We start from the raw sequence: 27,988 nt of genomic DNA, 5'->3' as shown, positions 1-27,988 counted from the left end.
TAGAGGTCAGAGGATAGACAATACAGTACAAAGCAGTAAATTGTCGCATTTAAACCTGGCTATTGGTGCATTGTACGCAGTTCTGTCTTAGCTCTGGATTAAGGGCGGTGACTTAATGCTTCATACACAAGCGTTGCCTTCGATTGACGAATTGAACCGCACCATTGTTGCGGACTCTCGCTGGTGTGCTGAGTTTACTTTAGCTACCAGCTTGTTGGTACTCTAAGCTTCAATGAGAGGACATCTGCCTCCAGCTCAGTTATGACTGTTTCAGGGTTATGAGTCCATAAAAAGGACGGAACTACAATTATGGATGTCATAACGGCTGTCGGTGTATTGCATGCAATACAGTACAACCTCGTTTATCCGGTCTAGCTCGGACCAAAGTCGATCCGAAAGATCTATAATTCGGGTCGTATGGGTAATAAGAACACCGAATTCTTAAAAAAAGTAGACTTATCATTTATTACAACAAAAAAAAACCATATTTCGTAGCAAAATAACACATAATCATTTAAAAGACATTAAAAAATATCAAAACAATTTTTTACTAAATTTCTTAACAAAGAACTGGTCCACTGTCTTCTGGTTTAAACAATCGTTTGCTTCGAAGAAATCACGATCAGTCTAACGTTTTGTCTTTATAGTTCAGCTGCAGCTGTGTGTGTGTTTGTTACATAAAGTGTTTGTTACATTTTATTGAATTTATTGCACAACATCTGCATGAGCTGCATTTTTAATCAAAATAAAAAGCGAATGTTCATCGTACATATAGTTACATACTTGCTATTATAATTTAAGATTATCTATGTGATCACAGTTCTTTTTTAAAAGCTATAAATTTTATCTGATAATCTTTAGATCCGGATAAATAAAGGCTGGATAAACGAGGTTCTGCTACGGTTAAATGAAACAGCTGCTACAGTCTGAAAAATTTCAGTTACTACCATTCTTCTTTATAAAAACATTCGACATGCTCATTATCCATTCCTACGAGCAGCGAACTTCAGTATCCATCTACCAGACTGGACTAGACTAGACAATGCGACTAGAAAATTTCACGGGAAATGAAAATGCAGCCAAGATGTTCTATGGGTATGATCTCCGTTTTGTTTTTCCAGTCTCTTTCTTTTCGGGTTTTCGGACAACTATTCCAGATCCGAGGTCTTTGGTCGGAGCTCCCCACGGCTGTAGTTCAGCTGATCCAAAGAGGTTGAAGATGCTTCCAGTGAAAAAGTATATGGCAGATGTGGTCACAAAAACGATGCCCCAGTTTTTCAGTGTCTGCTGCTCCGAGAAATCAAGAAACGTGTATTAATTTGCAATCGAACAAAAAACTGGGCTGTCATTCCAAGCTCGTCAGCTTGCGACATCGAGATTCTCGCAAGTTGTTACGCAGAAATGTCGCAAAGTAGCATTCTAATCTACTCGAACCTAGCCGCAAGATAAGTTCGAGTAGATTAGAATGCTACTTTGCGACATTTCTATGTCACAACCGATCACGTGAGCGAGAATCTCGATCTCGCAAGCTGACGAGCTTGGAATGACCGCCCTGGTCATGCAGTTTTATACTTGAAACAAAAGAGAATTATCCTACAGTCACACACACACGGGCTTTCAAAGTGAAAGGGCAAAGTACGAACTTCATTATAGCTCTAATTTCCTTATGAAAGGTTTAAAAAAAACATATCGTAAAACTTGATGAGGAATTGAAGCTATTACTTTATAGTCATAAATTCGTCATATGCAGCTTCGCTATAAACGAGTGCGATGTCTATGTGGAAGCCTGGAGATAGGTCTATATTATAACGCTGTATGCCAATTAATGGTGTTTAAAAAAGTAGGGGAAAGTGAAATAGGTAAGATGACTTTACTTTTTCTAAATGAACAAATTAGAAAAGATTTTTTCAAAATTACAGTACACAAAGAAGAAACAATGCATATTATATTAAAACTTGTATTGAAACATAAAAAAAGGGTGGAAAATTTTTGCTTTTTTTTTTTTTTTTTTGCTTTATGGGATATTGTGAAAAATAAATTTTTGTTATGAAATATTTTCTATTTGATTAATTAAAAGTTTTTTTGATCAAATGAATGGAAAAATAAAAGAATGAATAAATAAGTGAGTAGATACTGCAACAATAAACAAATGAATCAATAAACGAGTAAATCAAGAAATGAGAAAAATAAATGAGTAAATAAACTATTGAATAAGCAAGAAAACCCGTGAATGAACGAATAAATTATTATTATGAATATTAAATGCAGGAATGCAAATGAATTAATTAATGAATACGTAATTGATTTGATAAATGATTGAATGAGTAAACGAAATAAACTTTTTCACTTTGCGCCATTCATTTTGCTCCGCATACACTTATCTAGTTGTACGAAACATTTAAAATAAAAATAAGCTTAATCTTTACTAATAAAGCTAAAAGTCTCTCTGTCCGGATCTCTGTCTGTCAGGATCTCTGTGACGCACATAGCGCCTAGACAGTTCGGCCAATTTTCATGAAATTTGGCAAAGTTAGTTTGTTGTATGGGGGTGTGCAACTCAAAGCGATTTTTTTGAAAATTCGATTCTGTTCTTTTTCTATTCCAATTTTAAGAACAAAATTATCATAAGATGGACGAGTAAATTACGAAATTATCATAATGTGGAACCGTAACATGGGCACAAGCCAATTAGCGAGATACGAAATTATCATAACGTTTAACCGTAACCTGGGCACAAGCCAATTGACGAGGTACGAAATTATCATAACGTGGAACCGTAACATGGGTACAAGCCAATTGGCGAGAAAATTCACCATACATTATTTGTAAATATACAGGCGAACCAAAAGACCTTTTAATTTTTCTATTACGGGCAAAGCCGTGCGGGTACACCAGTATTAAATAAACAAATACAGCACCGAGTATTAGTAGGGCTAAGCTAGTATCCAAAACGTTAAAAACAAGAACTTAATAATTTTATAGTAACAAAAAGAATTTTTGACTCACAACAAAATAGTTCAATATTAGTTATATTTGCAAAAAACATCATTACTATTTAGCCCTAAGCTTCCGCCCCTAAGCCAGGGCAATTGCCTGAACCACATGCAATATACCAGACAGCCCGATTATCACAGCCACAGACTAGTTTCGTTCTTATTAGAACTCATCTGTCTGGATTCGTGAATAACCGAGGAGGAGGCAAATGTCATCTCATTCAAGCTGAGAATGACAACAAACTCGTAGATAAGTAAATTTATGTCACCAGCGAGTGTCCGAAGCATGTTCGAGCCGTAAATTGAAAGCAAAGCTTGGGTATTTACCAGTAAGTTACCACCACGAACCCCGAGCTAAGGCAGATCTGCGTGCAGGCCTCCAGCTTGGTTATTCACTAATCCAGACTGATGAGTTCTAATAGGAACGAAATTGCAGTCTCTGGATGTGATAACCGGGCTGTCTGATATATTGCATGTAATTCTGCATTAGCCTTGGCTTAGGGGCAGTAACTTACTGCTAAATCCCAAGCTCTGCCTTCAATTCACGAGTCGAACCGCACCATATTACGGATACTTGCTGCTGAGATAAATTTAATTTATATACCCGTTTGTTGTCACTCTCAGCTTCAATGAGATGGCATCTGCCTCCAGCTCGGTTATTCACTAATCCAGACTGATGAGTTCAGTTGCGGATCTAGCCGATTATTTTGGGAGGGGCCATTCGAATTTTTTTAACAAACTTTCTTTGGATATTCGGCCTAATGGTCACCTCTCAAACAGTGCCGGATCATCGATTTTTCCAAAAAATCACCGCCTCTACCCATCTTCAAGTTTTTCTGCTTAGTTCGAACGTTAAAATAACAACAGAAATAGGATGAATTTATAAAAATTAAGATAAGGTGAATACCTAAAAATTCTTTATGTGTAATTCATTGCTCTGAAGAAAAAGATATCAATGTTTAGTTACCTTTCGTGGCATTTGTAGAGGATCATGGGAATAAGGGGCTCTTCTTCTGAAAAGTTTCGAAATTAAAGCCATAAAACGCAAATTTAGGCTCTCTTTGATCTCGTGAGCAATACTTGTATTTAGAGGACAGCAGCATTTATAGATCGTTCAAGTGTCTAAAGTTGGCATCAAGAGATGATGTATACAAAATTCTAGAGATAAATAGTTTTATTTCGAGCAGAGGGACATAATTTCTTTCTCAATCAAAACTTAAATTTCTTTTTTAAAGTTAAACTCATGTGTTAAATTTTGGTATTTTCTCATTCTATTTTTTCTTTTTTTCTTCTTCTTAAAAAAATCCTACACTCTCACTAAGTTTTGAGAGGGGCCATGGTCCCTAAGGCCCCCCTCTAGATCGGCCTCTGGATGAATTCTAACAAGAACGGAACGATAGTCTCTGGCTGTGATAACTGAGCTGTCTGGTGTATTGCATGTGGACTTCATGTGTTGCTGCATGGCTAAAGCATTACCAGAGATATCCAGCTGAGTCCACAGGCGCCCGTACACAAAACATATGCTGCATAGTTAGGTACAAAATGACGGCAGAGGCGTTTACTTTCATTGCCATTACTCGTAGGAGATGTTTCTTTCATTTTCTCAGCCTCTCAGAAATAAAAGCTACCCTATGTTCCTATGCAATTATTTATTGTCTGGTGCTAGTACCCATGCTACCATCAATTTAGAATCACCCTATATTACAGTCTAGTAAAACACTTTTATTCCTCTACCTGAGAAAAAAGAATCTAAATCTTTTTGCCGGAAATGCTAATAGAAGATACTTACTCCATCTCTGACAGCCCATCCCACAAAAGCAGGCGCCAAGAAGCCAGACATGTTCGCCAAGCAGTTCGTAATTCCCATTAAAGTTCCTAGAGTCAAAATATAATTGGTTTTCATTAGGTAATGTGTTACTATTATCATAAAACTTACTGACTACAAAACTGAATCAACCCTTAAAACGACCTTTATTTCCATTCTTTGTTTATTTAGGATTTCAGGAGCAAGTAAATCATGTGTATTGTACTCCCCCCCCCCTGGCCGACTTTTCAGTGTCCCGTTCAGATTTCAATGAAAGTCATTTTTTAGATATTGAAACATTTATATGATTTAGGATCAGATGGGCTTATTGGAAACATGGGGTAGATGGAAAAAAACACTATTACCGCACTCGTAGATATTTTTCAAACTTTTTGGTGTTTCCATTTCCATCATTCCTGCTAACAACTAAACTTCTCATTCTTCCTATATTTGGAAGACTAAATTTTGATGTTAACTACTTTCGTGTGTATTTTACATAAATTAAGCGCGTAATCTACACTACGTGTCCAAAAAAAAGTAGCATGCCTTAATATTTGGATGGACCACCTTTTGCGCGTATTACAGCTTTCATACGCCGTGGCATTGCTTCAGTGAGCTTTTGTAGAGTATTCGTTTTTATTTTCTCCTACAATTCCATCAAGAGGTCTCCTAAACGTTTGATACATGAAGGAAAGTGTGATGTGTGATCTTAAATCCTTTTCGAGTACGTCTCACAGATTCTCGACTGGATTGAGGTCTGGACTTTGTGGTGGGTAATTTCTTTTTTTCCCCCATATAGACCTTCTGAGTGACAAATTACTTGAAGTGTTTTAAATATGCGTTTTATTATTAGAAAGTTGGTGTAGTAGAACCAGGGGCGGATACAGAAAAATCTCTCGGAGGGGACCCGGGAAATTGAATAGCACTTCCTCCTTCCCCCTGCCACATACGGTGTTTCATAACAAAGTTTTTATTACTTTATTTTAAAATGTCTCTTTTTTTAATTTTTTTAGGATTCCTTAAGCTAATGATCCACTTCTAAGAACATACATATTATGTACCAATATACTTTGAATGTGGACGTAAAACATCTTTCCCCCCCCCGTGTCCGTTTACCTTGTCGTGGTGGGGGGGCTTGCGGTGTGGTGAGTTCGGGGCGAGCTCTTGGGAGGAGTAGTGAACCCCCAGTTGCTCAAACAGAATATCGGCGGGAAGGGACTTTTGTTTCCTTCCTTCCCTCATCACACTTACCAAATTCGGACGAAAACCCCTAAGCCAAGGTGTGTCAACCGTGCCGATGGCTGCGTGGTACCGGGGGTAGTCGGTGCTTCAAACGGGAGTCTTCAGGGATAGCAGGCGAACCCTGTCGTACGCAGCCTTACCTCTGTGTAGGGGGGCTACACAGGGGCTAGACCCCACTTTTCCCCCTAGTTCCCAGGTTTATTTATGGATGATAATATAAATAACCCTTCTCCCCCCTGCGGGGAGCGTCAGAACGTATTGTCGAGCACAGCTAAGTTTTTTCTTATTAAACGCAACGATCCAAACCTCAATTTAAGCAAAGTTTCCCCCTTTTTGATAAATAAAGCGCTCACTCATTTAATAGGAGAATATCAATCTGTTAAAAAACTACGCAGCGGTGAACTTCTAGTTGAAATTAAAGATACAAAACAAATTAAATCTATAATGGCAATCACACAAATCGGTTCATATCTTGTTACAACTTCAGAACATAAAACTCTTAATTTTTCACGGGGAATAATTTCCGAACCTGACCTCCTCTTTACACCCGAGGAGGAAATCTTGGAGGGAATGAAGGATCAAAACGTACATTCAGTCAAAAGGATCACCATCAAACGGAACGGCGAAATAATAAACACCAAACATGTCATTCTGACATTCAATACACCTGTCCTCCCGCAACGTGTTAAAGCCGGCTATCTCTCTTGCCCAGTTCGCCCATATATTCCAAATCCGCTCCGGTGTTTCAAATGCCAGCGGTTTGGACATTCGAAGTTTGCGTGCCGTGGTACTGACACCTGTGCCAGGTGCGCAGAGCCCGGACACGACAGTAATACATGTAACAAGAGTTACAAATGCGCAAACTGCAAAGGGGACCATCCTTCATACTCCAGATCATGCTCAAAATGGCTCACAGAAAAAGAAATTCAGATAATTAAAACAACACAAAAAATATCTTATCCAGATGCAAGAAAACTAGTTGAATCCCGCACACCAACAACAGGTGTTTCATATGCTTCAGCCGTTAAGAAGGTACTGAAGTCTGTATGCGCACAAACAGATACCCAAACAGATGCTTCTACTAATGCCAAAACTGTAAACACAACCAAATCAAATAAACAAAATTATAGCCCCAAATCTTCTTTTAAGGAAACTAATCAAAATCAACAACAAATACAAAAAACAAATACTGTATCTGTTACTGTTAATGAAAAGAAACCACTCACACAGAATTTGAAAAAACTTAGTGAAAAAAAGAAAAATATTCAAACGCGCGCAAAAATCGGGGTAGCCTCTAAACAGAGACCCCCAAAACTTTATAATTTTAAAAAAGAGGACTTTTTACTCTCTAGTAAGAAAGTAAAATTAACAAAGTCCCAAATTGAAAAATTCCAACAACCTCCTCCCCAGGAGGAGGACGAGGATGTAGATTTTGAGGATCTTCCGCCATCCGACGATGAAGGGTGGACGGACCATCCTCCTTCATGAGCTGCTTTTTCTTCTTCTGGCCGTTTCTCCTTCCTTTTCTCTTCATGGCCCTGAGCATTCTTTCTTGGAATTGTCAGAGTTACTCGCATAATGTCACAGACATCAAAGATCTTGTCGAATATCACCAACCGGCCATATTCTGTCTGCAAGAAACTTTTCTGTCCCCTGCTGATAGACCGAGGTTGAAAGGTTTTGACATATACCGCAAGGACTGCTTGTCAGGAGACCGTCGTTGTGGAGGAGTGGCATTGCTGATCAACAATGATTATGCATCTAGCCAACTCAATATCAACACATCCCTGCAAGCAGTAGCTGCGCGCGTTCACCTTCACTCGCTGTTCACAGTTTGTTCTGTGTATATCCCACCTTCTTATGACTTAAGAAGCGTGGAGTTGCAGACACTGGTTGATCAACTTCCTCCCCCATTTGTCATCTTGGGGGATTTCAATGGCCATAATCCTCTCTGGGGGAGTCCAGACTCCAACAGTAGAGGTTTAACAATAGAAAATTTTATTGAAGACAATGATCTTTGCATCCTTAATAACGGTGAAAACACTTATTTTCATCTTTCTACCCAATCTTACCATGCCATCGATCTCGTAATATGCTCACCTTCTTTCTGCCACGTTGGGATTTTCAGGTGGAGGGTGGTCTCTACTCCAGTGGCCACTTTCCGATCAGGATAACCTCTACTGGACGCTGCGGCCATCAGCAGCATCAGCAAGCTCGACTTCGCATTGATCGAGCTGATTGGGCAGCATTTACCCAGTTGGCAGAAATTAAATCAGAAGACGTAACTGATATTGATATCGATGTAGCGGTAAAGCGAGTAACCGACATTATCCTAAACGCAGCTAACGCTGCCATACCAAAAACCACTAAAGGCAGGATCAAGTATCCTAAGCCTTGGTGGAACCTTGATTGTCAGGAGGCTCATAAGAAACAAAAAAAGACATGGAACACGTTTCGTCGTTATCCAACCACACAAAATCTCGTGGCACTTAAACGAGCTCGTGCTGAAGCTCGAAGGATTCGACGGAAGAGCCAGCGGGACTCGTGGCAGACCTATGTCAGCACAATCACGACGTCCACTCCACCAAAGACCGTATGGGGTAAAATAAAAAAAATCGTTGGCAACTACAATATATCTTGTGCACCCATTCTGGAGAATAACGGTCGTATTTTATCCGATCACAAAGAGGTGGCTGACTGCATGGGGACTTATTTGGCAGAAGTCTTCAGTGCAAATAACTATTGCTCAAAATTTTTAACCATCAAATCACGCAAAGAACAAAAAGTTCTAGATTTTAATTCAAACATTTTTAATCAATACAACACAAAATTCACCCTTCAAGAACTGAATGCTGCCTTACAAAAATCAAAAAACACATCACCAGGTCCAGACGAAATTCACAATAGTATGGTAAAAAATCTAGGCAGGTCCTCTTTAGAACATATTCTGCATCTTTTCAATAGAATATATTCGGAACACAGATTCCCAAAATCCTGGTGTCAAGCAACAGTAATTCCTATCCTTAAGCCCAATAAACCATCTGAAAAACCTGAGAGCTATAGACCTATAGCTCTCACTAGCTGCCTATGTAAAATAATGGAACGGATGGTCAACTCCAGGCTGATATACATTTTGGAGTCGCATCATCTGCTATCTCCATATCAAAGTGGATTCAGGCGTGGTAGATGCACAATAGACAACCTATTGCTTCTCGAAACATCAATAAGAGAAGCATTTCTGAAACGAAAACATCTCGTGAGCGTATTTTTTGACATTGAAAAAGCATATGACCGTACCTGGAGATATGGGATCCTCAAAACCCTTCACGAGTATGGGTTACGAGGTAATCTACCCATCTTTCTCTCTAATTTTCTAAGAGACCGAATTTTTCGCGTACGTGTCAAGTCTGTTCTTTCAGATGCATTTATTCAAGAAGAAGGAGTTCCCCAGGGAAGCGTACTAAGCGTAACTCTTTTTGTAATTGCAATCAACAGCTTAATCGAACAACTGCCTCCCGCTGTCAAGGGTACCATGTTCGTTGATGACTTTCAAATATCTTTCTCTTCATCGAGCATGAGTATCATTGAAAGGCAACTTCAAATGGCTATTAATAAAGTAACACAATGGGCGGAGGAAAATGGCTTTACTTTCTCTGTTCAAAAAACTTTCTGTATCCACTTCTGCCGTAAAAGAGGTCTTCATCCTGATCCAACACTTCTCCTTAACAATCAACCAATAGCTGTAAAAGATCAAGGAAAATTCCTTGGTCTTATACTTGATAACAAACTCAAATTTATACCGCATATACAAGAGTTAAAAAAGAAATGTTTACTAAAATTAAATATCCTTAAAGTCTTATCGAACACTTCCTGGGGTGCTGATACAGAGTCTCTCTTAAGAATCTACAGGGCTCTAATACGCTCAAAACTTGATTATGGATGCCAAATTTATGGCTCCACGGCAAAAAGCTATCTGAAAGTTCTAGATCCAATCCACAATCAGGCACTGCGCATCTGCACAGGAGCTTTCCGAACCTCACCTATTAACAGTCTTCATATTCTTGCTCATGAACAATCTTTAAACAATAGACGCCTCAAACTTTCATTGAACTTCTACTTCAAAATAAAACCTTATACTGATCACCCTTTACACCTTCATATTTTTAATCCATCTAATGTTATCTTATTTCTTCATCGTCCTTCTGCAACCCCAACATTCGGGATCCGAATGCGCCGGGTGCTTTCAGATTTGCAACTGTCAGATTTTAATACTCTCAATACAATAAAACTGATTGAACCATGGTGTGAAGTAGTTCCATCTACCATCAATGACCTCGCTAAATTCTCTAAAGAGGCTACCTCCAATACAGCCTACCAACAAATATTTTATGATACAAAACGCAAATATTCTGATTATCATGACATTTTCACTGACGGATCAAAAGCAAACGATCACGTCGGCTTTGCTGCAATAATAAATGGTCAAGTTACCGCTGAACAATCCCACCCATCTTGCTCTGTTTTTACAGCAGAAATAAAAGCCATATTGATATCTCTACAATCAATAACCCAATCCGCTCACAAAAAGTGGGTGATATACACTGACTCAAAGAGTTCAGTGGAAGCAATCACCCACTGCAACAATAACAGCCATCCCATAGTCATTCAGTCTTATCATTTATACAAAAGTCTTACACAAAATAATTTTCATGTACTCTTTTGCTGGATCCCTGGTCACGTAGGCATTGCCGGCAATGAAGCCGCTGATTCAGCTGCCAAAGACGCAAATATCCTAGTTGATGACAGTGTCCCTTTAGTTGACATTAAAAACGCAATATCTGAATGTCTTAACGCGCATTGTCAACGGACCTGGAATCTCGAAACACAAAACAAATTACATTCGATCCAGCCATCGACTAAAGGTTTCAAATCATTACAACTTACCAGGAGAGAACAAGTTTCGTTAACTCGTCTTCGCATCGGCCATACCAGGTTCACCCATAAATACCTCTTATGCCGAGAACCAGCTCCGATTTGTATTAGATGTAAAGTCAACCAGACAGTGTTGCATATCTTATGCAACTGCCCAAATTTTAACCAAATACATTTTAAATATTTTAATAATTTTAATCCATCTCTGAAAGAGTTGCTGGGGGACCCACCCCATCCCAATATATACTCCTTCCTCCGGGAGATTGGCTTCTCCTTTTTAATTTAGTGGTTGTGCCGTCAAAATGTAATTTTATCCGTTTTTCTTGTTACTGAAGGTTCTTTGACAACCTATTGTTTCAAACCCTTTCATAAAGTTTTTAATGTTTACAGGTTTTTTATTACTTGTTTTAAACTACTGTTGTTTATACCTTTCTCTCCAAAACATTTTTACTTTTATCATACCCTGATTTTTTATTTATGTATAAATTTTAAACTAAAAAATCGTTTGGCGCAGTATAGCCCTCAAGGGCTCTTGCGCCATTAAAAATAAGTAAACCAACTAAAACATCTTTAACGGTTTTGCATTTTTTATAAGCTGAAAAAGAAAAGGCTATTATTTCGCAAATAGCTTCCTGGATCAAAATAACTCTTTTAAGCACGCCTGCACATTTTTTGAAGAATGTTAGTTATTGATTCTATCAAAGAAAAATTAATGGACGAATCGCGATGTTACGTTCCCTTGAAGTCAAAACCAGCGAGTTAAATGTATAAATGCATTCTGCCACACTAAGACTCCAGTATGACTTCTTTAGCAAATAAAAATGCTATTATTAAAAATATGCTCTATGTGTGTTTTGTGTTCTGTTTAATTAACTATATAAAAAAACGCTATGGAGAAGTCAATTAAAAAATTGTGAATAAAATATTTAAATAAATTCATCCTTTTGGGGGGGGGGGGGGCACGGGCCTCCCCCTTAAATCCACTACTAAGTAGAACAGTAGTGAGCTAAATTAATTATGTCATAAATTATTTGTGGGCAACAGTTTGAACTTATTCATGCAAAGCAGTATCATTTATATTACTAATGTGTGTAGTTTTCTTTCTTTTTTTTTATCAACACTTTCTTGTTTCTCATGACGATTTTACATTAAAAAATGCCTTTCATTCAAACCTGATTTTTAAGTGTACTAATAGTTCTTAAAAATTCAACGAACTGATAATAAAATGTAGCCAGTTTTAAATCAATATTAAAAAAATAATAATAATTGAAATATTTGATACCAATAGGAATTCAAATAAATGAGTGCAGATTACATCTGTGACGAACTGTTATAAATAGTAATAATGAATTTGTAAATTAACAGATACTGGGATAAATTATATATATATATATATATATATATATATATATATATATATATATTAAAAAAATTTTGACATCAAAATAAAAATTAAACGAAAACAGATTTTTTCTGGGGAAAAAAAAAGAAAAAAACTCTTTACGTAATTATATAACTTGACTTGAGTTACATGTTACTGTAATCTCAAAGAAGCTTAATTTTTTTAATGAATAATTTCATACTTTTAATATCTTAATTTTTCCGCGCAAAATAGATAAATAATTAACTTGGCAACACACTGAAACTCATGGCTATGACACAATTAAAAGCAAACGACGTGTTCTTAAAATAATTTTGCTACAGTTATTGAGACATTTCGAAACTAACTAAACAATAGAAAATTTACATTAAAAATAAATAAAATAACTAGTATATTTAAATTTTGGCGGTTTCTTAAACTCAGAAAAATCAGTTTTGAAAACAGGGAAAATATTTTACTACTGCTAGCAATTTATTAAGTGCCGTTACATAGTTGAACTTTACAATATTTGAAGGAACTATTTATGATGATTTTAGTGAATGTCCTTATTATCCTATGAAAATTAACAAACCATCAGACAGTTTCATGAAAAGTAAAAAATATTACAATTTCAACAAGAGTTTCATAAAGCATCTGAAATTGCGCAGCAGTATTGATGAAAACATTTAAAATACATAAACAATCTTTCAATGTACTTCGATATAGTAATTTTGAACTGTTAGAACATCTTAATGCACTACACCAAAGCATCTTCATATTAAAGATAGCGTTTGATGAAAAATACGAATAGCAAAGAGAAAATATCTAGTATTCCGCACAGTGAAATCAAACAGGCAACGACACAAAATGGCGGACTGAACCCACGTGACTGCCCGCCTCCAATCGCAGTCGAAAGCGGCGCGCAGTGCATGGATCAAAGTGTGTCGCCACTTAAGAGACGGATCCAGGGCTTTAGTCCAGATGAACAGAAACAACCCCAAATCATTACACTGCCTCCGAAAGAGTGCACAGTGGAACGAGACATGTAGGGTCCATTGCTTCGTGTGGCTTTCTTCGACCCCTGACGCGTCCGTCATTTTGAAAGAGCGTTAATCTTGACTCATCGGACCACATGACCTTTCCCCAATCATTAACAGACCAATTTTTATGATCTTTTGCAAATTGCAGTCTCTTTCTTCAATTAATGGCACTCACAAGTGGCTTCCTTATTGCAACACAGCTTCTTAGTCCCGATTTTTGAAGTTCTCGTCGCATTGTGCGCTTGGAAATTGTTTTACTTCCCTCGTTGAAGAGTGCTGTGAGTTAAATGGTCGATTTCTTGCGATTTTTCTTCACTAATCACTTCAGAGAACGCCGGTCACGTTCGTCCAGAATGGATTTACGACCACGAAGATGTCGAGAACAGGTAGCTTCTCCGCCATCTTTCCAATTTTTAATAATGCCTTGAACAGTTCGCAATCCTATACCACTAATTTCAACTATGTCTTTGCATTTTGTCCCACTTTGGTACAGGCCAACAATTTGCCCCTTTTTGAACTCTGTTACATCACTTCCTGGAACACAGCTACCGATTCCAGTCATGCTTACTTCGAACTAAATAGTCTTCTAATGCAACACCCGCATTTTAAGCTTGCATCGAGCAAAGATTTATGCAAATATCTATAATACTCATCGAACCACATTCGTCCAAAATTGGAACGTTTAAAATTCAACCGCGACTTTTTTTTTTTTTTTTTGGACACTTAGTGCTTTTTTTTTCTTTTTGCATTATTTTTCTTTTTAAATGATAATATATTACAAGGTCCGGCTTTTAAAGGCCAGGACTGACGTAACTGTAGGAGAACGAAAAGATGGTGCTAATGATTGCATATTGAAGAGCGTTTTCTTGCGCATGTGCAGTGCAATCGGCGTCATTCTTAAGTAAGTGGTTCTGGTGGAAAGGCGCATTAAACATAGCTCTCAAAATTCCTGTCATCGGAGTGAAAATGGAGCAAAAAATTAGCATTAAATTTTGCTTCCAACTGGGCAAGACAGCTGCAGAATCATACAAAATGTTGAAACAAGTTTACTTGAACTCTTGAATGGTTTAAACACTTTCGGGATGAGCGCAAAAGCGTCGATGATGATCCACACACAAGTCTACCGCAGTCCGTACGCACGCTGGAAGAAATTGAAAAAGTTCGCATTATGATGACAATAGGAATTGAAGAGCGACGTTTTAATGCGCCTTTCCACAAGAACCTCTTACTTTAGAATGTCGCCGATTGCACTGCCCATGTGCAAGAAAACGCTCTTCAATATGCAATTATTTGCGCCATCTTCCGGCTTTTCGTTTTCTTACAGTTACCTCAGTCCTGGAAATTAATATCCGGATTTTGTATATTTGGATAATTCAGTGGATAATTCATACTACTTTTTTAAGGCTATTAGCCAAAAATTGGGTAAAAAATAAGCAATTACCCTCCCTCCCCCCCCCCCACCCCTAAGAAAAAAAGAAAGTTCAGTCTAAAAACAAATTATCTAGTGCACTATTTTTTCTTTAAGCTACAAAAAATTAAAATAATTATTCAGACAAAGAAAATACCTGTTTTTTAGTTATTTGTCAGAAAATCAAAAAGTAGTCAATGAGATAGCTGATATTTTTAAGTTATCTAATCCTTATATATATATATATATATATATATATATATATATATAATAGCGAATGATCGAATAACGCTCCTCACGTCACCAACAATGAAACTTACGACACGGCATGATAATTTGATAATATTTTTTGATAACGATTGAAATGCAGGGAAATGCTTTATTTTTAACAAGGCTGAACTGGATCCGGTAACTTAACTGTTTTACTGGTAAGACAGTCATTTTAGGGGAATGAAGAATCGAAAAAGTGGTCAAAAATGAGCGCTATCCACTGGAGTTTAGAGTTAGTCCACTGGAGTGAGGGTTAAAATTTTAACTATCAAAATATCACCACACAGGCAATATTGCTTCGTTCAAATGTTGAAGCAATTTTCACCCGTCATAGTAGCATTTCTAGTACTATTATAAAGTAATATAGACATCACAAAATAAAAAACTCAAAATATTTACCCGTCTTATTTTTACCCGTTATCTTGACGGGCGACTTTCTAGTTTTGTTTAATAATTGTTGTTTCGGCCAATGTACATCATAAGTCGAGCTCAATTTAAGTTAGGGGACCTAGGGCCCGTATTAAAAGTTAAATTTTGTATTTTTTTGTCTCATTGTTATTTTTGCTTCAAACTGTCAATACCTAAACCCTGTATCTGATTTTGACCATTTTTGCAATTAGAAGTATACATCTAGGGCTAACGGTTGCGAAAATAGAGTTCTTGCAAGTTAAACCGGAACACCCTGTATATTCTGAGCTATAAACACTCAGGGACTCAGGGCATATTTAAATACACTTGCTTTCTCACACAACACATTTGGAACATATTTTAGTATACATTCAGACAACTGAAACATTTTTTCTGAATTAAAGAATTACAAAGTGATCCCAGTGTGTACCGGGAATTGGCAGTAATTATTTTTTATTACTTGACTCGTGGCTTTGTTCAATCCTGCTACAACTACATCGTCCGTAACAATCTATACGAAAGCTATGCCGAGTGAGAAAGGTGCTTTAATTCCTTTACGGGGCACTCGTGACAGTGGAGGCCAATCGTTTCCGTGCCTTCGTTTCTTTGAGGATTTTCATTGGTAAACCTAAATATAATAATGAGTCTTCCCAAATATGGATTGACATCTCGTTTATCGGCCAAATTGGAAATTGATTCCATAAGGAAAATTTCCGAGTAAATTCCAATTTCCGATATGAAACAATCTCTTTGCATGATGCTGTTATTTTTTAACCTGGCATCATTGAAAGCAAAATGAATTAATAAATGAATGTTTGTCAAAGTAAATCATACACCGCGAAATTGACTTTTGTCGCTAAAACCTAACAGTACTCCAAGTTCTAAAACGACGCCAAGTTAAGCTGAATAACAGCACTTTGACTTACACTTTAGCTTCCTACAATTTTTAGCGAAAGTTACTCAAGTTTAGTTGAATTAAATGGGGCTAGAAACCTTCACTTTATTTCTGAATCCTTCGTACCTTCAGTACACGAGGGATTAACCGTTAGATGGGGATCCTGACAGCTCTGTTTTTAGATTCAGATCTGGAGTCAAACAATGCCTGCCCGCAGAGGTACTGATTTGGAATGGTAACTTGGAGTTGACTATGAAGGAGAAGGAGCGTTGGAGGTAAGGAGGAAGACTATAAATATTTTACGTGCACTAGTCATCACTAGTGTACACAGAGGATCTTCAACAGGCAGGCATTGAACCCGCTACTCTTCAGTTACAAGTTCAAAGCCTTACTAATCAGACCACCACAACTGAACAGGACCACGGTTGGGCTGCATGTGTTTGTGTCTTGGGTTGTAATAAGAAGGGAATATTTTTCCTCCGTAACACTTATTATAGCTTACCTGCAAATTCTGGACTCATGTCAACGTGGGTGACGTTGAACCCTGAGTATATGAACCCGTTGAAACCCACAGAGAGGGTAAGCAGAACCACAATGACTACCGGGTTGCAACCCACAAATGCTACAGCCAGTATACCTACACCGGGACCATAGAGTGCTGAAAACAAACAAATACACATGGATATATTTTTGTCTTCTACATATGGCAGGAGGTAGCTTACTGATTACATCAAGTCACTTTCTAAAAGCAGAAAATAATATCAGTATACGAATTTACAATCTCAATTTGACACAACCGAAAAAGTAATAGTGCATCTATACTATTAAAATCTGTGCCTGTCTATCTGTGCGTGTGTGCATGTCTGTGTATTTCTAACACTATCACCTCTGGACTGTCAATATGTACCAGGTCAATATTAGGAACATTAGATACAGGACATCCAGGGGTAGCCATTCCAACTTGTCTCACCTCTCTAAACCTTAAAGGGCAGAAGGTATGAATTGATTAAAATATCATTAAAATCATGAATTGTCACCTGCCGCAAGCAGCGAACGAGGGCTGGCAAGAGAAGCAAGCAGAGGGCGGAGCCCTGCTTGTTCCACTGGTCCCCGACTTCAGGAACTAATGTCCAATTGGACAAATGAGTTAAACTACTGCCTATGAAATCAGTTCCACATTTATTGCCTGTCAAACGGAAATAATTACAAAAAATTCTGTTCTACATTACATTCAGAAAGATTTTCCAAGAAAAAAAAATGAATGCAAGATGCACCTCTCAGTGTGACAAGGCTAATGTCAGATGGTCTTAGCACTATTTCAACATCATGAAAGTAAACCCAAGATCCATCTACAAAATAGATGCCCATTGGTAGGCATGAGTATTTCTAAGACATTTGCACATTGATTAGCCTTCACAATTCCTCCAGGTTAGGTTTGCCTCAACTATAGTTAATGTGTTATCTTGTAGATTGCGTTACCTGTCTTTGAAAGAACATATGAGGCAGTGAGAAGCAACGGGATGCAAGTGGACTTTTTAAAGTTTCGAGTAAAACGCGTTTCAAGTTCAATTCCTAGGTGGACTTTTATTGAAATTTTTTTCAAAATTATGCTGCAAATTTAGCACCCACCAAAGCTACTAGCACCATCCCTTGCCATAAAACTGAGGTGAGGTTCACCTGCTATTTGTACTGATTAGCTCCAAATTTTACATTTTGGCACTTACATCCCTTTGCTTCTCACTGCCTCATCTCTGGAGTGTCCCCCCCCCCCCTACTGCCAGTTTAGGCCACCTTTTAGTACTTGTGAGATCCATACTTGTTAAATTCGCAATGAAACCATGGCAATGAAAAGTAACTTCAGAGAGAGGAGAGGTAAGGTTTAACAGTTAATTTTGATTCTAATATCTTGATAGTTATATCAAACTCAACTCATTTTTTAGACAGATTTCTTTAATATTGAAATACTATTCAAGGAAATGTATTATGTGTTTAAGTTGAGGTGAAATGTGGTCGAGCTTTATACGCACCAATGGAATTGATGATTCTTCGGATGGTGGTGATGCGTAGATTGGACTTGGCTCTCAATTTGTCAGCTACTATGCTAGCGAGGACTGCGAAAACTGCTTTCGTCAAATAAGGAAGAGCAGAAAGAACTCCATTCTGAAAAGAAATTGACACATTTTCTAAAATCACGGTGTGTAAAGGTTTTATTTTTATGAATGTAAACAGTAAGTTTTGGAATAAAAAGAAACCCCTCTAATATATATCTGTAAAGTGAAGTAATTCGCCATCACCCGGCTGAATTTAACTTACACTATATGTACAGTATTGCAAGTGCATCTGGTTGTTCGGTCTTGATGCTTGATTCTAATGCCTTTTATTCCTTTTGCTACTCAATTTAATTATTCAAGAAAGAATAAATGCTTATTCTCAAACATTAGTGTGTCTCAATAAATACCTAAAATGTTAATAACAAAAACTTTAACACTTTATAATAATAAAAATAATTGTTGACTGACAACAAAATATTACAACATGAGTATCAACTTTTATAAAACTGCTTTCATTATCATATACTTTGACCTACAGGGGTAACTTTTACCTGATTGGAATAGACGACATGTGTTTTTTTAAGCGAATTGCTTATTGTTCTCACTTGACCGTTTTAGGCGCCCGTCTGCCCTTTGATTTTTGGAGGAACTCCCTCTCCGCCGTCCCATCCCGATGCTGCTCCTCCAGCGAACACCGTCTTTAGGGTGCTTCCATATACTACACACACACACACACACACACACACACACACACACACACACACACGAGTACACACCACTACATATACATACACATGCTAACACATCACTACATACACCCACACACATACATCACTACGTACACACATTCCGCTCGTAATTGCAAAAAATATAATTTGAATTCAAGATGCCAAAATTTATTAATTTTTTTTTTTTTTTTTGTCTTGTCTATGAAAGCCGTATTAGATATAACCGTGAATCTTGATGACGGCCTAGAGATTCCATCAATATTTTCGGCATAAAGTTCTATCGATGAAAGCAAAACTTCCATTCTGCTTGTCACTTATAGTTGGACAGTCAAAAACACGGCTCGGTGTCAGTTGCGTATCTGGACAGTTATCACAAATTCTGTCGAGTCTCGTGCCCTACCTGAAACATTTCCCGATAGATGGCGCTAAAAACATAGTAAATCTTTCCCCATTTAACTTTGCCCCGCATTTCCCTACTAGTAATCAGGAATTTAATGTTTACTTACCTTTTTCAGATGAAAATGCAAGATGTTTGAGAGGTATGTAGGGAGCTCCGTGAGGAGGGTGTAAAAGCCCCAGCTGTTTCCAAAGTGGGTGATGGCCAGAGCCCATACAGGTCCAGATAGTAAGATGGATCTCCAAGGAACTGGTGCTCTCTGCAAATGAAAGATAACACTCATAGTCTTAGATCCGACTTTGGTTGACCCACTAACCCCATCGAGTTTCTTCTTAAGGTAGATATAAAAAGTTAGATAACTAGGGGACTCCGCCCTCTGCTCGATATCGCTCACTAGTTCTAGAAAATTGTTTATTTGGTTCCCAAAGATTTAAATCGTCCATTTGGAAGAATCCAGTTAAAAAATGATTTACGATCAGAGCAAAATAAAAATATCCCCCCCCCTCTTCCGTAGAAAATAGAATCTTAATAAAGAACTCGAGAGAATGAACAAAATTAAAATCCCGCTCCCATACGAAAACAATAAGAACTTGATGGAACAGGGCATAATCAAGTGAGTTTTAAAAAAAACGCTTTAAAGAGCTTCCTTTTCCAAATTTCGAGAGTAACTTATACCATTTTCAGAGCTACAGGTGCTAACGAGCTCCTAAACATTGCTTAACGGAAGGTTTGTACGGTTGAAAAGTAGTTTTCAAATCTATTGCCTCTAGTAACATTTTGCACTTCAGTTCCATGCTTGAATTGAGTTTATCCTAGAATTTTTGCTAAAACAGAAACCCTTATACCTACTGCTCTAATTAATTGAGAAAATTAGAATGAGCTTAATCTGATGCAAGGGAAAGAAAAGCTATTTTGAGTTACATGGAATGTTAAAGGTTGTGGGAAATCTTTCATCCCTTTAATCGCAGTTCATGTGAAATTTTTACTTAAAAAATTACAAAAAAACTAATTTGATATTCAAAAAAAAAAAAAAAAATAATAATAATAAATAAATAAATAAAACGATCCGGGAATGAAACGCGTAATTTTTCACCAAATTTCAAGGCTGTGGGTTCTATGAGATCCCCTAGACGAAGGTCCGCCACAAACAGAATTTCCTAATTCTTTCCCATTACTTTTTTTAATGTATTGAGAAAATATTGCGAACACGCTGGTTAAAGGCTAAACAGAAGTGATCATTGCGCGATTTGAAGTTTCAATAATTGAATGTTTTTTGCAGGAAACCTGCTGGCATCTTCAAATTTTGCATTTGTCTGCAGTTTTTTTAAACTGTAAGTTAGATCTAAAAATCCCGCAAATGACGCTTATTCGACTCAAAACATGACGTCTTCGCAGGAAATAGATTATGTTATACCTGCACAAAATTCTGCAAGAAATCTGCAGAGATTTTGCAGATTTCTGCTAAACGACTTCTTTAACTTTAGAATAGCTGCAAAATTAACCAATCATTGAAGTTCCAAATCGCAACAACCCTATGATTTGATCTCTTTTGCGTAGACAACCCTACACCCCTATTTTATAACATTTTCTTTAAAAAACGTCACGTCAAAGAAGTTGCGAAATTCTATTTGTGGCGGGTCTGCGTCCCGTAGCACCTACAGCCTTGAAATTTGATACAAAATTGCTTGGAGTCCCAATGGTTTGCTCCTTGGAGCGTTTTTTTTTTTTTAAATTTCGAATTATTTTAATTTTTTTAAAGCTAAACTTTCACAAAAAATGCCTATAAATAGGATCAAAGATATTCCACAGCTCTTAACATTCTATGTCAATCGAAAGAGCTTTTTTGAGCAATCACGATTGCTTATTGTTCTCACTTGACTATTTTTGACGTTCCTATGATTTTTCCCACCGCCACCCTCCGCACCATCACCGTCGACGGGCTCCTCACGATGCTGCATCTCTAGCGAAAGCCGTCTCCAGGTTGCATCCATGTCCTACACACACGCGCATACATATACAACTACACACACACACACACACAAACGCATACACACACATACACAAACACATGCACACATACAAACACATACACACACGCATACATACAGATACCCACACATACACACACAAAAACATGCACACACACATACACACAACTACCCACACATTCATGCCTGCACACAGACACAAACACATATGCCTACACACACATACACATCCCCCCACCCCCACAGACACAAACACACATGCCTACACACACATACACATAACCCGTACACACAAACACATACCCCCCCCCCCACACACACACAAACACACACGCCTACATACACACACTCGTGATTGCGAGAAACATAATTTGAATTCAAGATGTCAAAATTCAAATTATATTTTTTTTCTGCATCAGATTAAGCTTGTTCCAGTTTTCTCAACTAATTAGGGTAATTGATATAAAGGTTTCTACTTCAACAAAAGTTCTCATTTCAAGCATGGGACTAAAGTGCGAAATGTTACTAGAGACCATAAATTTGAAAACTACTTTTCAAACGTACAAAACTGCCGTTTTGCTATGCTCAAGAACACATTAGTTACAATAACTGAAAGTTGATACAAGTTAGTTCAGATCAAGGTGAAGGGGTTCTTTCCAAAGTTTTTTTGTTTTTAAAATACTTCGTTATGCGTATTTCCATCATGTTCTGTTTGTCTTCGGTTGGGAGCGAAGTTTTAATATTGCTCTAATTATAATGAGCTCTTTACGTGAACTCTATTTTCTACGAAAAAGGGAGGATGATTTTCATTTTGTTGTAACTTTAACGCGTATTTTTATCTGATTCTTCCAAACAGAGGATTTTAATCGTCAATCAAATAAGATTACGTAGCAATTTTCAGGGATTGGTGAGCGTCAACGACCAGGGAACGGAGCCCCCCTTAGACTATTAGAAAATGATAGTATCTAGAAGGGATTTTATTCGGGTATCCAAATTTTCAGCTCAAGATATTCAGTAATTTTTATGATATTTTCTAAAAAATCAATTTGGTTTTCGTTTGAGGATCCGATAATTTGCAAACTGAAACAGTGGAAGTTAATTTCTATGTAAAGAAACCGAAAAATTGGTCAACTGTGATAATTTCAACTATAGCTCAACTGTCATAAGTTAAAATTATAATTTATATAAACATAAAACTTTTAATACTCTACAAATTTGTTACGGAGTAACCGGAGATCCGGATGAAGGAGGGTAGCATAAGCGAGGCTCTATTGTATTATAGTTCGACCACGAAAAGTTGAGCTCTTGCTCCGCCCCGTTTCAAAATTGTCCATTTTCGTGAAGGGGCGATATGGAGAGAAAAGTTGGAACGGAATTTGCAAGTGGTGCAAACTGGACAGGCAAATACGATTTGCAAATGAACATGTCACATCCTACGTAAGTGGGTGGGTCTTGGTTTTACTTATTTCAGCAGCCATTGGTCAGAGATAACAACGCTCCCAGTGATTAATTTCAATTGAAAATTGACTAGAGTAGGGTTGGTGTAAAGAATGCATTGCTTGTCATTTTTATCTTTTCGCCAACGCAACGCAGTTATTGCAGCAACTTAAATCTTTCAGGTCTAAATAATCACTTAAAGAAAATATACTTGGAGTAAATTTTTTTTCATATTGCCAAAATGTTGCTAAACTCCAAAATATGGTACGTGTTTTTCTTCCTTCTGTACCTATTTTAAGGAAAATGGACCCGTTTTCTCAAATGAGTGACAAGAGCTATTTGTTCGTGGTCGGACTATACACATTAAGATTTTCTGAGTGTAAAAATAATTTCCACATCATTTCTTTACAAAGAATTGGTCCAATCATTGGACTCCAATTTCTGCCTTTTCAAACACGTGGGACGTTTGAAGGAAGCACGGTTGCGCAAAAACTTTATCATTAACAGATAAAAATAAAAAGCCAATGCTTGGCGTTCTTGTATTTACGTTATTGGTATTACATTTAAAATTAACATCAATGTGTACAGAATGGGTTCAAATCCTGCGGATTTTCCGGAGATCCGGATAAACAAGGACCGGATAAAGGGGGTATCGTCTTTTATTTTTGCTTTTATATCAATTTCATGTCTTAAAACTCACCACACCTTCCTGTCTGTCCTGTCCACATCGAATGTAGTTCAACTCTGCCTTTGATATGTGAGGATGTTGATCAGGGCTTTCGTATGCAAAGATGATCCAGAAAACAAACCACACGCATCCAAGGGCGCCTGTCACAAAAATGGAGTTCATCAGCGAAGTAGAGTTGCTTAACTAACGCAGCAAACCATTACAAAATAATCAAAGTTGTATCAATTCTATTAATCATATTCAGTAAGAATTTGTTTAATAAATTTAACTATTAAACAGTCATCCTAAAATTTGAACGATAATTTTAGAATGGCTGTGATAACACGACGCCTCACCTCGGTAGAGTACACTTCTACTTGGGGTGAACCCCCCGAGAAGGAAATCCTACATTTACTCAGGAATAATATCTGTCGTGGTACGTTATTGGTAAGGTAAAGCAGCTTTCTTCACACCTATATTAACTAAAGAAATGGTTTAATCGCTCGTGCATCACAGAGGAAGTTATCAGGACCAAACTATTCTGTTATTAAAACCATTGAGAAGAGATAAAATAGAGGAAGTGAAGACATACTTTCGTGAAGAAAAGACCCCAAGTCACGTAACTGATTTTAAAGCAAAACATTTTAAGAAATCAAGTTTTTTGCTAGTTTCAATCAAAATGTGTCAAACATTCGTCGCTGTTGAGTCACGTGACTTAGAGTCATTGCCCCAGCTTTGAATTTGCTCCCTCTATTTACTAATTCCTGCTCTAAGGGTAAAACCTCTTGATCTGCATTGTCTAAACCCAAAACTTGATTGAATAACGAAGAATCCACCTTTTCTGGGAATATCTCCAAAAGAATTCCTGAACATTAGTTAAATTATTCGGTTTACGTTATTTAATTTCAGAGTATGAAAAAATTTAAAACTACACGTACTTTATGGAATGAAATTGTAACATTTCTTTTATGCTGCATCTTAAAAGAGTGGACATGAAATGCTATTTTGAATAATAGACGTGCATATTACTTTATATGTATTTCAGAAAGCATAAAGTTGCTCATTTATGAATGATTTTCGAAAGTTAAAAAACGTTGCTTGTAATATATTTCAATACTTATTTTGTAACCCATATGACAGACCGCCGAATGCACTTTTATTGTATTAACAGGTCCAGATAATGCCCCTACATGCGTACATCTTTGTTATCAATCAGTAGCGATCAATAACTCATCGATCAATCGAGTACCTCAAGGCTTCAAATTGGATAACCAAAGTTACTAAAAAAACAATAAAGACATTTCACAAATTATTTGCTTTATTGCAATTTATCAGCATAATCTACTGTTTGATCAGTCTTTATAGTTAAATTAGTTAAGGGCAAGTTCACGGGTAATTGACTGACATTTTTATTGCAAAACAGGAAGTATTTTTTAATGCTCAACGCAAAATATACGTTGTGCAAACGATCTTTTCTCCTGGATTATTGTACTTTTTAAGCAGATTTTAATGGTTTAATTGAATTCTCGAAATACAATTTGGTTGATTTTTAAAAATTTGTTAAAAACACGGTAACTGACTGACATTTTAAGCAGTAGCATGTCAGTCAGTTACCATGCTTTTGACATTTTTCTTTTAATCATTCGAAATGAATTTCAAGACTTCAACTATACCATTAAATTCAGCTTAAAAAATACAATAACCCAGGAGAAAAGATCGTTTGCACAACGTATATTTTGAGTTGAATGTTACAAAGTACACACTATTTTTCTCTAAAAATATCAATCAGTTACCCATAGAATTGCACTTAAAATATTTTCAGTTACTTAATAATTGTTTATTAGTTTTAATAGTAGAAGTATTAAAATACTTTTTGTTTTCTCTAATTTTCAAATATAGATTTGTTGTTTTTTAGTATTAAAACTTAAATGTTAAAATCTTGAAATATGAAAAAAAAAAAATTATTGAAAGTTGTTTAGCCCCCTAAGAAAACTTTAGTGGCAGTTGATTCACTTACCAAACACATAAAAGACAGAAGGCCAACCACCTAAGAAACTCGAAGAGCTAAGGTAACCAGAGAGAGAAAGGGGCAACTACTGTCCCTAAGGGTCCACCCACTGTAGACTAAGCTAGAAAGAAGACTTCGCTCGTATTTGGGAGCCCAGCGACCTAGGAAGGCATTCATGGCTGGATATGTGACCCCCTGAAAAATCAAATCCAAAAAATTTCATTATTAAACGTATTTTATGATAGTACTAGCTGCGTCGCCCGGCTTTGCACGGTCCACCTCGAAAATAAAAGTTATGTCAAGTGACGCGAGTTCAACACTCAGGCTTGAACCAAAAAAAAAAAAAAGTCAGTGAAATTTTGCGGCAGATTGCGGAACCCCCCCCCCCCCCCCCAAAAAAAAAAGTAAACATTTTAAATCCCCTGATTACACGAAAAGCCTCAAAACAAAAACAAGAATTTTACCTGTTCATATTCGAGAAAAAAAATGGCAACAGATCTTTTATCTTAATGATTTTCTTCACGCTATACATTTTAATAAAAGCGTTGTTGCCGAAAGTTGAGATGAAGCACTGAATAATAATTTGAATGGAGGAAAGCCTTCGAAAAATATGGATTTTATTTTGAAATCTAAGAGTCATAATTAATAATTTTTAATTGATATCTCCGCTAATTATTATCGGAGGATTATGTTAAATAGCCAAACATGAAGACGGGAAGATGACGAATCCATCGATACCTGGTTCGATGGTCAGTTCACTGTCGTTCGGGAGAAGAAGCTTGGACATAGATAGATAGATAGATACTCAGATTTTATATGTATAAGATTGACATAAAATACCAGCATCGCGAAAATTGATTATTTTCAAAAAGTCAAAAAACAAACTTTTATCGTTATAAATGTTTAACATGAAATCACTAGAGTACGTGGCATACAAAATCAACGCAAGCCGTAAAAGAATGGAAAATAATATTTCGAGTTATTTCCAGGTTTATAGATCATGGTATATTCGGCATGGACAATTACCTATCAGCGTGGAGCATAATTATGTAATTGTCACGTGACATCATTGATATAAAATGACATGATGTTTGTACATGAAATTTGAGATTAATGCAAGCCGCAAAATAGTGGAAAATAATGTTTGGAATTTTTTTTGCAGGGGGGGGGGGTTATAGATCTTAGTATACTCAACATGGGCAATAATCTATTAGCATAGCATGATTATGTTATTGACACATGACATTTCGCATAACTCGCGATCTATTTGTCTAAGTATTGTGATCTGAATGACCAGCGATCAATCTGCTGAACTACTGTGAACTGAACGACAGACGATCGATCTGTTGAACTCACATTCACAGTGCTGTAATCACAGTGACTCGCGATAAATTTGTTGCAGTGTTGTGATTTGAATGATCGGCGATCTATCTGATAAACTATTGTGGTCTGGATGACCGACTGTTGATCTGCTGAAATGCTGCAATTAGAATAACTCGTGATCTATTCGCTGAAATGTTGTAATCTGGATTGATTAATCGGACATCGATCTGCTGAACCATTGTGATCGGCATGACCTACGATCGATCCGCTGATCTGTTGTAATCAGAGTGACTAGCGACCAATTTTCTGAGTGTTGAGATTTGAAAAAAACCGGCGTTTGATCTGCTGAACTGTTGTTATCAGAGTAACTCGTGATCTATTTGTAGAAGTGTTGTGTTGAATGGATTGAACAATTGGAGATCTATTTGATTAACTATTGTGATCTGAATAACCGACGATCTATCTGCTGAACTGTTGTAATCAGAGTAACCTTCAATCAATGTACTTCTGATTTAATGCTGTGAGACACATAACATAATGTACCTCTCCAAGCCCCTCCATGATTCTTGCGGCTATAAGAGCGTAGACATTCCATCGAGCTGCCAAAGGAGTGAGCAGAGTGAAGATGGCAGTGACGAGAACCCCTATTCCGAACAACCACTTTGCTCCCCATTTCTCAGCAGCCATTCCTCCAGGTATTTGTGTAATTATGTTACCGTAGAAAAAGGAGCCCAAGATCAGTCCTTGAGTGTCAGAATCCCAGTTGAATTCACCATAAGTTGAAGTCTGGAACGGAACAAGAAGTAGTTTATATAAACAACCCTGCAGCAACATAAACGTCATAGTTTCTGAGTAAATTTAAATTGTTTGTTACTTTTATATTTTTAAATGTCCAAGATAGGAATTAACTTACAGACGATAGTATTACACTGGAATAGTTTACACTTTGTCGTGACTCGAGAAGGTTGGGGCAGGCGATTTCTAGCCCTCCTTCTGATGGAAGGTCAGGATGGAATGTCTTTCTCACCATGGCAACC

At 37.1% G+C, this 27,988-nt stretch overlaps 1 protein-coding gene across 1 annotated transcript; it reads right to left on the bottom strand.

Moving 5' to 3' along the window:
• Positions 1–481: 481 nt before the first annotated feature.
• LOC129229774 (putative inorganic phosphate cotransporter) lies at positions 482–27,988 on the bottom strand. Its single transcript, XM_054864147.1, has 10 exons — positions 27,865–27,988; positions 27,495–27,737; positions 25,746–25,823; positions 25,638–25,713; positions 23,650–23,781; positions 19,638–19,777; positions 18,380–18,512; positions 16,855–17,010; positions 4,783–4,868; positions 482–1,287 (listed from the first exon to the last, which is right to left on the bottom strand). Exons 1-10 carry the CDS (start codon positions 27,979–27,981, stop codon positions 1,090–1,092), a joined length of 1,359 nt encoding a protein of 452 aa, XP_054720122.1. The 5' UTR covers positions 27,982–27,988; the 3' UTR covers positions 482–1,089.

The sequence above is a fragment of the Uloborus diversus genome, chromosome 9 (genome assembly GCF_026930045.1).
Source record: "Uloborus diversus isolate 005 chromosome 9, Udiv.v.3.1, whole genome shotgun sequence".
Classification (NCBI taxonomy): domain Eukaryota; kingdom Metazoa; phylum Arthropoda; class Arachnida; order Araneae; family Uloboridae; genus Uloborus; species Uloborus diversus.
The sequence above is the reverse complement of the archived record's forward strand: the minus strand, read 5'-3'. Positions and strand labels throughout refer to the sequence as shown.

Coding starts and splice junctions, on each gene's coding strand:
- LOC129229774 (XM_054864147.1), bottom strand. CDS start 27,981: ATGGTGAGAAAGACATTCCATCCTGACCTTCCATCAGAAGGAGGGCTA. Junction 25,824..27,494: donor TCATGGAGGGGCTTGGAGAG/GTACATTATGTT, acceptor TTGATTTTTCAG/GGGGTCACATATCCAGCCAT. Junction 17,011..18,379: donor AAGAATCATCAATTCCATTG/GTGCGTATAAAG, acceptor GTTTGTTTTCAG/CACTCTATGGTCCCGGTGTA.